This window comes from Pygoscelis adeliae, unplaced genomic scaffold (genome assembly GCF_000699105.1).
Source record: "Pygoscelis adeliae isolate BGI_AS28 unplaced genomic scaffold, ASM69910v1 Scaffold111, whole genome shotgun sequence".
Lineage (NCBI taxonomy): Eukaryota > Metazoa > Chordata > Aves > Sphenisciformes > Spheniscidae > Pygoscelis > Pygoscelis adeliae.
This window is the reverse complement of record NW_008824542.1, coordinates 546,347-556,564: the sequence shown is the minus strand read 5'-3', so window position 1 is coordinate 556,564 and position 10,218 is coordinate 546,347. Positions and strand designations below refer to the sequence as shown.

Here is a 10,218-nt window from a genome sequence, read left to right as displayed (position 1 = left end):
GAACCGCTCCATAATCTTCCCCGGCACCGAGGTCAGGCTGATAGGCCTGTAGTTCCCCGGATCCTCCTTCCGGCCCTTCTTGTAGATGGGCGTCACATTGGCAAGCCTAATTCAGGGAGGTCTACATGCCATTGACTATTCACGATAGCACAATTAATTGCTTAAACATTTGAGACCTCCTAGGGTATCTAAAGAAAGATTCCATCTAAATTTTACTAGTGATCTGTCTTTAGGCACAAAATTATGGCTTGTAGACACCTAATAAATCGCTTCAGGTACCTCTGATAGTTCCTGATTTTTCCCCAGTGTCTTGTACAGTTTAATAGTCTTTTTTTCCTATGGAACTTTCTCTAACAATTTTACTGATTTTTAGCTCACTGTTTGCTCCCTCCTTTTGCTGGCATTGTAGCAAATTAATTTGTTTGGGCCATCCTCACAAAAATCTGCATTTACTCATGAATAACTATTTCCTTTATGCAAAATTAAAATATGCACGCTTTCCCAAACTTACCATCATCAATGTATTTCCTTCCATAGCTTAAAAGAATATGTTCTATCATCTCTCTGAAAAAAAAAAATATAATCAGAAATCAAGGTTTAAAACTGTTCACTAGGACATTACAGAAACAGTTACCAAGAAGAAGATGAAGGAACAGGTAAAGTAAAAAATCAAGGAGAACGGAGGATGGAACACATCTTCACAGCTGAAATGAACAAATTGATAAAAACTTAGAAGTAAGTTAAGAGAGGATAAAAGGGGACCAAAATGACAGATGGGAGTTAATTCAGCGTGTCATCCCCAGAAGTCTCTTCCACTTCCTAGTTATAACTAAAAAAGACTAAAATACATAGGAGAATAAGGAAGAGAGACTCTTGCAATGTCATTTCTTTCCAATGAGAAGTGACTCAAGTCACAAATTTGGCAGTTAATTATCCCTTACTGAATAGCAGGCATTTTTCTAGACCTCCGGCATAAAATTACAACCTAACTGCAGACACTAATACTAAAGCAAGATTTCTTTTTGAGCCAAAAGCCAAATAAAGGGAAAACACTACATATTGTAAACTTAAGACTTTGTTTGAATGGTAGCCTTAAATTATTTCATTACTCCAAATGGCAGTACAACAAACTCGACTCTTAAGATCTGAATTCAGTATTATACCAGAAAAATATACCACCATCTCGGATATTACACAAGAGGTAAACTAAACATTTTTGGCTAGCTTCTCAACAAGTATTTCAAGATGGTCAGCAATTTACGGCTTAAGTGCATGCTACTTCCATCATTTGCAATTCAGCAGTAATATTTCTACTACTGAATCAAGGGAAATATTACTAATAGACACTAAAATCAGTTTACTACCTGTCTGTCTAAACTACTAATGCCCTTGTATATTTCAGAGCCAAAGAAAATATATCATTAACACCATGGTAACTGGAATCTAGAGTCATAAGGCTATAATTCCAATAAATAATTAATAATGATTGCAATTAGTAATAGTTAATACGGATTGTAGACAACTTTAAGTACTAAAAGTAATTGCTTACGTGGGCTCTAATGATCCAAGTTCCTCAAGGCAGGTACGTAAAGGAACCTTATTTAAAGACCAGGACTCTGAGTCTATTAGCTGAGTCACGTGATTCAAGAGTTTCATCTCATAGTCAAATTCTAGAATTCTCCAATGTCCTGCCAAATAGAAAACCACAAAACAGTGTTAGAAGGAAAACATTAACACTTTAATGCTATTGCCCTGAAGATACATTACAGGAGTCTGGACACTTAGGTCACACGTTTACAAAGTACAGCGACAGCATTCTCTCCTTTTCAGGATTAAAATTGAGAATAAGAACAGAATAGGAAGAGCAAATGTAAAGGAGAAAGAAATAAAATTATCTCAATTATTCATTATTGTTTATGTAGACTAATTGCTACAGATACAAAGACGCTACAAATCCCATCCCAAGATGAATCAGACCTGGAAAAACTAATAATTAATTCAGGCACAGAACTGCATGAACAGAACTGGCTGCACTGGCCCTGCAAAGTGGCAGTTCAGGTCCAGCCAAGTCCACAGAAATCCAGATGTGACAAAGCACAGATCTGGTACAACGGTGCTGTGCAGCTGTAAATGACAAGGAAAGTCATTTGTGAGATTGTCCTCACCCACCTAATGGGATGGTATAGAGAAGATGGAGTAGAAGTCTTCCCATTGGTGCTCAGTGATGGGACAGGAGCCAAGAAGAACAAGTTGCAACAGGGGAAATGCCAGCTGGTTATTAGGAGAATTTCTTCCTCTGGCGGAGAGTCAAACACTGGAACAGCCTGGACAGAGGCTGTGTGATCTCCATCCTTGGGAACGCTCAGAACTTGACCAGCCAAGGCCCTGAGCAGCCGGCTCCAAGTTGGCCCTGTTCTAAAATGGGGGTTTGGACCTGATAACCTCCAGAGCTCAGTTCTGCCCTATATTATTCTGTGACTCTAGGACTGCTGTCACCTGGTATCCAGGAGAAGGTTTGGGCCTGGCCAAGTAAAGGATGAGTAGGACCTGTCCCAAGGTGAGGCACTTGCTCTAGCCTTGCCTCACATGGTAGGAAGACTTTTGAGATAAATCCAGTCTGGGAGGAAGAAAGGACTATGAAAGGGCTGGGGTTACCTAAGGATCAGCTATTTTTGCCTCTAGAACTGCAGAAAGCAGTACCCACTCATCCATGAAGAGCGCAACCAGCCAAAAAATATTCGTGCTACGGGTGGGATACTCTGATGCCAGTGTTTGTAGCAGCAAAGAAGGAATTACCCTGGGAAGAGCCAGACTGGTCAATGCCTGCTCGGTTTTACCCTTCTGATCAGCTTCACAGCAGCAGAGGATATAGGAAATATGGAAGCAGATCTTAGTACTTGGAAGTAACTTGCACCTTGAAAGACAAGGAAGTGGAATGGGCCTTAGAAAAAGGAGACACAGATGTTTTGGGGGAAAAAAAACAACCAGGGTTATTTCCTCGTAGGCAATAATATTCTTTAGAGATTAATACCTTCAATTTTGCAGGCATCTATAACCTGCAATTGGTGCAGTATTTCTTCTTCACTTGCTTGAATCAGACTTAACAAATCTTCTGTTGTATACTGCAACAAGGGAAAAAAAGAAGGAAATAAAACAGGCTACCCTTACTCCTCCTTTGCTTCAGCAAGCATGCTAAATACATTGTAAGATATAATGAAAGAAAGACAGAAAATTGATGGGTTTTTCCCCGACTCTGAATTTCCTAAGGTTTACCACACTCTGAAACTTTTCCTGTAAGTTACAACATTTTCTCAAAGGGTTCTTCAATATAAAACAATCTAACTATAGGGAAGTCTTTGAGCCATGCATAAGTAATATACCCGTATTCCCAGGATGTCAAACTAGCCCAAGTAGGCATCGTAAGTAGAGTATCACAGCAAGAATGAAAAGTGAATGTGTTCTGTCTTTCCTAAATCACTTATTTTAATTTGTGAGATTCAAAGAAAAGGCAAACCAAAAATCACTTATCACTTCTGCACAGAAGTCAGAACTCCAACTTAGTACCTCCACTGAGCAAAAGCCTCCTCCCACATGACCTCAGCAGTTATGTGTTGTGTTTTGGTGTCTGCTAACCAATTGGCAGACATGTGGCACAGACCCAGCCACAGCACATACAGCTCCTTGCAGAACAGTTACTTGGTGAGATGGGAGGGTGCTGTGGATACTGTGGTAAAGACTCAGGAGACATGGGAGGAACAGAAGGTATCATGAGGAGTGAAGTAAAGGGAAGGAACACCAGGCTTAAATCCATAGGAAACAGGGCTTCATCAATTCCTTTATTCACCTTACAGCCTTTTTAATCAACTCTAATACTAAAGTTTTGTTGATTATAGCATAAGAATATTTCCTATCAAAAAAGAAAAAAAATGGATCAAGTACTTGAGATCTATTAGACTATGGGGACACAAATGGAACACCACTAAGTTTGGAACATCCACATGTTAAAAAAAAACATTTAATAAATACAGAAAGGTCTCCTCTTCCTGCTATGCCATTCCTATTAGACAGTATGTTAAAACATCATCAGGCTAAGCAGCATTGAACTCACATCAGTATTTCAGCAAGGGATGCCCATATTATACAGTACTTCAAAAAACACTGCTAGCAATTGGGAGCAAAAATATCCCCAGATCAGTATGCAAGTGTGTTTGAGAGTTAGATAAGACCCTGCACAGGAGTCCTTGGCATTTGTTCCCCCTCTGAGGCCCGGCTAGCACTCCAACGGCTTTTTTAAGAAATCACTGCTCTCAGCTATGATGCTTTTATCAGCTGCATCACCCTTGCAAACATAAAATGGGATGAGTTGACCTGCATCACGTCCATACCAGCAATTTCCAGAAAAGGATAAGAAATATATTACACACATTAACTCAGACGCATTCAATCATTTGAATATGCCTTGCCATCTCACTGTAAAACCCAGGATTTTAATCTGGTGCACCCTGAGCAAGCTGAGTACCAGCCTGTTTCTAAGTTTTCCTGTAGTTTGCTAAATCACATCACTATGCATCAGGCTTCCTTACAGTAATCCTTACAGTGCTATACTTCCTTATGGTTCCTTTCCTGTAGTTCTCTGTGTATGATACAGTACCAAGTTTACATAAGAAGTTTACAGCAAGCCACCAAAACATAGTAATTTGTTTTCAAACAGATTAAAGATGTCTTATTTGTTGCCAGCACCCAATAAATATTAAGTGTAAGCAAACAACACAGCAAAAATTTTTACTACGCACATATTGTTTGGAATTCCAGTGAGAATTAGTCCCATAGGAAAGAGAGCTTTCCCATGGAGAGTTTTCAGATCAAAGTTCTACCAGTGGCATAGCTACGATTCATCTACGTTTATCAGATATATCTAATTGTTCTCTAGTAAGCTGATACAAGAAACATTCTCCTTCAAAACAAATGGAGATCAGTCCTCAAACTAGGCACTAATGTTTGGGGAGACACTGACATGTTTTTATAAAATTAATTTAATATTATCAGTAAATACTATTGCATATGATATCTTTTTGTGTTGCTAGCCTTTGTCAACGCTTGGAATTTGGTGACAATTTAAGCCCTTTTCCCTCTGCCATCCCTTATTTTGCTGCTATGCCCTTCTATGCCTAGAACAGAGTAGATAGGAAAAATGAAAGGGGGAAAAGGCAGTGCTGGGGGAAAGATTCTGAAACTTATCAGAAATTAGACTGTTAATCATCCAGAGAGAAGCAGCATTTCTCTCCAAGGGAGAAAAGTAACGTCTATGTTTGTACGTGCAAGCACAAACAGATCGGCTTCAACCAAGTCTCAGTGTAAAATACTTTGGAGCAACCATTTCTGTTTTTTAAAGGCAAAAGGAAAACCAACCAAACTAACAAAACTCCAGGATTTTTATAAGTCTTTTATCTGAGATCATATGCTGCACAGTCCACATCTCTCCATTACTGTTTAGATTCTAAATTGGATTTCCTGGAAACATAAAAGGGCAGCAGGACAGGATTTTGTATTTTCCTTTCTTGTAATGTCAGTCATTCTCTGCCTTGTATCATCCTCGTCATTCTCTGCAACTCCCTGCTTCTCCTTGTCACAATAAATTACTGATTGGCAAGTGACTTGTACTTGGGTCTCCTGCGACCTTTTACTTAGCTCACACATGACAGCCCCAAGAAGGAGGAAAGGGTGCATTATATCTTAGTAGTCACATAACTCTCACGGAATTTATAAAAGGTTCTGAAGACTGTCTTCAAGAAACTCCCCACATAAAAAGGGAAATCCCCAGTCTTTTTCGGTGTCCTTCCTTTTCCTCTTTTTTACTAAAAAAAAGGTTGCTTACCTGCTACTCAGTGGAAGTGCTAATAATTACCAACTTGTTTAGAATAGTAGGCTTAAAAAATTAACTCAAAGCAGCACTGTGAAACATGGGAACAAAGGTATTTTTCTAGTTAAGAATGTATCTTCACTTTAATTTGCCCATTACCAATTACAAGAAAGTAATTTACGTAGCTGATTTACCTTTGAAAATGCCAAAGTCTGATCTTTCTGACTATCTGGCCCTTCATATGGATCTTCCATTAAAAGCTTCCTCAGTTTCTTCAGTTTAGGTCGACATCTCCTTAATTCCCAATAGTTATTGGAGAAGCCAGCAATCTGCAAGAAAAAACAGCGACTCTTTAAAACATTTTAATCTACCATTTGGATTCAAAGAAGCTTACCAAAAATTATCAGCAAAAACTATTAATCTAGTCACTGTGAACAATAATTTATTAATAGGGTAATTACTTTAAAGATGAAACAATCATTGTTATATTTTCAATAAAAAAAAATTACCGCAGGCAATGAAGAATAAAAATCCACTGTTGGTTGATAAAAATATGTTCATAGTGCATATGACAAAGGGAACAACTCATCTCTACATGTAAATGACAGAATATCATCATGGGATGTATTCCTGCACAGTCCTCATCAACATTTCTTCTCCTCCTAACACTAAGTTATATTACTGCCATAACCCCCCCCCCGATTTATCCCGTTTCCATCTTCCCCACTTCTTCCCATGCTTGGGATGTACTTCATGGTCTTTTTACACCTTAATGAATCATCATATCACTAAGCTCAAGTAAAACAGACATTAACGAGACAGTAAGTTATACTTGCACACAACCGACAAGACATCTCCATCCCTTACTCCGATTCAACACACAAATTTTAAGCGTGCAACAGGAAGCTCGGGTGTAATCGATTCAACAGCACTAATCTAATAAAACTTTACCTTCAGACTAATCCTGAGGTGTTTCATGGGGTACAGCTTGGACTTCCTAGAAGGTTCTTTGAAGAGGACAGAGTATCGGAGGCCTTTCAGCATTGTTTCCGCCATTTACCAAACCAGCAGAAGTGGGCACAGAATGGCAGAGGCAGAACAGGCTCCAGGTTCGTGACTCCTGACCCAACCACTAGCCCCTTGTAAAAAAGTCTCCATGAAAAAGCCTCCAGATAATACTTTAAAATACCCTAAATGCTTTACCAGACTACTACTTTTTTTTTTAAGGTCATCCATTAAAAAAAAAAATTAAAATAATGTTCCATTTAAATCAACTATAAGCAAACCACCTATATGTAGAAGAAGTCCTACTGAGAAAAGCTCTCAGTTTTTAATCGAACTATTCCATAGCTTGCTTGGCACAAAATTCAGGTAAATACTAATTTCTAAGCTTTTTTCCCCTCCATGTCAAATAGCATTTACCTAAGTGTTAGATTTTTTTTCCCTGCCAAGTTCTTTTCTGAGCAATTTGGTAATGAACAAGAAGGTACTCTGCATAGAAGAGAGAATAAGTATTTCTAATTTATAATCCAAAGCTCGTAACTGGAGCTGGTCTGTGTGAGGTGAATAAAACAGCAGATGCTTTGGCCGTGAGTATTAGCTTGCAAGCAGCACAAAGAGCAGCACCGAGACTGCAGTAGGGCAGCGAAGCCCCAGAATACTGAGTAAACGTAGTATCTTTTGCTATGTTTCACAATTTGCAGTGTCAGTACATCATGTAATGTTTTTGAAAACACTAAAAGAGCTCTTAGAAATAAAACTCTAAAAATAACTCCTAAGCAAATCACATTTATATTATGTTGACACGTGTGACTTCAGAAGACTAGTGAGATCATTGAACACAGCCAAAAAAGAATATGGAAGAATATTACTTCCTCATTAATCTACTTCAGTTTGAATTAACTTTTTCTATTAGCTGAACTGCTGACTTCACGTAAGAAATGATGTTGTTTTGATTATTATGTTCATCTAAGGACAAGCAGGATTCCTCCTCAATGATGTCATTATATCCATTACAGCAAATAATGACCTAGTAATACTATTTCCCTAACTATGTTTAGTAGAATTTTATTAACTATGCTTCAGAAGAGCAAAGAACAATGAATTCTTTAAACTGAGAACTGTAAAATCATTCACTCCAACAAATCTTTCCAGATGCTAGTTGAAAGAGAGTCACCTTTGAATATATGTCTGTATTTAAAAAACAATATTCAAGCATGACATGGTATAATCTGCCTTTTGGGGAAAGCACTCCTAAGAAACAATTTGCAAACAGCTTATATTAAAAATAGCTGCTAACACTGAGAAATTAGTTTTCCTTCGAAACCTTTTAATACCTACCACAAGCAATTACTATCCACTGAAAATAAACCAAAGTTTTAACTTCTTAGAAACAATAATTATCATACATTCCGGATAAAGTTCAGTTGCCTAAAGAAGGGCCCTAGAGCCATTTTGGACACCCTAAGGTACAGCGTGCCCCCTGTGTATAAAGCATATTTATAAAGACATCCTCCTGGGGCTGTTCAATATACAAAGAACCTACAGGAGACTCGCGTCCTTCTGGAGTGGCAGCTCGTAGCTAGACCAATACCACAAGGCATCTAAAACGGTATTAGAAGCCTATGTTCAGGAAATTGAATCCCAGCCAGGATTCACATACGCATATTGGATAACATACAAGAAATTATAGAGAATAAGAAAGTAGAGAATTAAAGCAAACAAACAGAAACCGAGAAAGACATACCTGTGAATGAATAATATTACAAGATCCTTGATCTGCATTCAGCTGTTCTGGAGTTTTGCAACCAGGAATAAACAGCAGCATATTTGAGGTATCTGCTATTTTCATGTCGTAAGTTTTATCTTTGCTGCACAACACTGCTTGTTCATCCTTTTCACCACGGATTACTAAGCTGGAAAAAAAACAGCACAAAAATAAAGATGTATTTTTACCTCTATTTCAGGATGAACACCTGTTAAACTTGTCTGTTATTTTTTCACATTTACATTGGTAAAGAAGTTCTAAACTGCAGTTCTATTTGGTAGCAGCAGTCACAGTATACCAAAATATAAAGATGTAATTGTCAATTAATCTAAAATATCTTAACACTATGTTTTTTCCTCACTTTTTTGAGTTCTCCCACTCTGAAAGACAAGTATTCAAGGTTTTTATGCAGATCACAGTCGAACCTCCTCACCTGCCTTTGCACACAAAACCCCCTAAAACTCTGATTAGGTGACGCTTAAAGCCTGAACTAGTTCACTATTCTTAGAAATGAGATTACAGCTAGAATTGTTCTTTAATGAGGACTGAAACGGGCCCATTGTGAAACAAGAAAGCAGACAGAAATTGTGTCTACTGTGCAGTGTCCTTCAGATAATTCCCCTCAAAAACATACACATTTTCTTGCAAGTAATTCCAAGCAGGAAAGAAAACCTTCTAGAGTATTTCAGTACAAAGAATCAATGCAAACCCTCCTCTTCAACTCATGTGCTTGATTAAATAGAGATTCTTAGTGAGGACATGATAACACCGAAGCAGGACCACAACAGGGGAACATTCAGTTCTTCCCAGGCTACACTGAATTAAGTGCTCAGACTCAGTTTAATCAAACTGCTCATCTTGCTTCCAACAGCTTGCATGCATGAACAAAGCTCAGCTGTGCCCCAAGTGGTCCTCAGCGTGATTCAGACCTCTAACCAATGACAGATTATCAATATTGCACCGAGGATGGACAGGCTTAATAACATACATCTCTGAGGACTCTTTTCTTTAGAAGGAGTTCTAATGTTGTATAATTTTAAACATTTTTATTATGTCACTGGCATTGCAGCAAAGGAAGAAGCTTTAGAACAGTATCAAAAGCTTATCTAGAATCTGTTCTTGGTCCAGAGTTAGATGTCACGTAACCATCCCACCAAACACCTATGCTAATACTGTATGTCCTTCGCTGTCCTGTTTGTCTAACTTGTAGGCACCCTGCCATCCACCCGACCTCAAGAGTTCCACTAAGAAAATCTCAGAAGCCAGAGGGATTCTTTTAAAGACATAACCTCCTTTCCTAAACACAAATTTTTAGGCATCTATCTTTAGATGCCCGGCAAGAAACTCCCCTCAATACTAGCTAGAAGTCTCGTGAGAAGCACTTTTTCCATATGAAGGAAAAAAAGAGAGAGAGAGAGAACAGTCACCAGTACAACAGCCTACAGAAGTGGGAAACTTTAGAAATAAAGTTGCCATCCGATCAGATTGAACAGTCTGGGAACCGAGCGTGTTTTCGGTCCTTGTCACTGACCGTAACAACACATGAACCATCCCCGATCCCGAGGGTGGAAAACTCCAGCCTCCCGCCGCG

The 10,218-nt window shown here is 38.5% G+C and overlaps 1 protein-coding gene across 1 annotated transcript in view; it reads right to left on the bottom strand.

Annotated features, from left to right (window-relative positions):
- Positions 1-10,178, bottom strand: part of DSCC1 (DNA replication and sister chromatid cohesion 1) — a 15,122-nt gene extending 4,944 nt beyond the window's left edge. The window contains exons 1-6 of the mRNA XM_009321688.1: positions 10,159-10,178; positions 8,607-8,775; positions 6,055-6,189; positions 3,032-3,122; positions 1,550-1,688; positions 512-564 (exon numbers count right to left, since the gene is read on the bottom strand). Coding sequence (XP_009319963.1) covers positions 512-564; positions 1,550-1,688; positions 3,032-3,122; positions 6,055-6,189; positions 8,607-8,775; positions 10,159-10,178 — 607 coding nt within the window. The remainder of the gene's footprint in view (positions 1-511; positions 565-1,549; positions 1,689-3,031; positions 3,123-6,054; positions 6,190-8,606; positions 8,776-10,158) is intronic.
- Between the last annotated feature and the right edge of the window lie 40 nt (positions 10,179-10,218).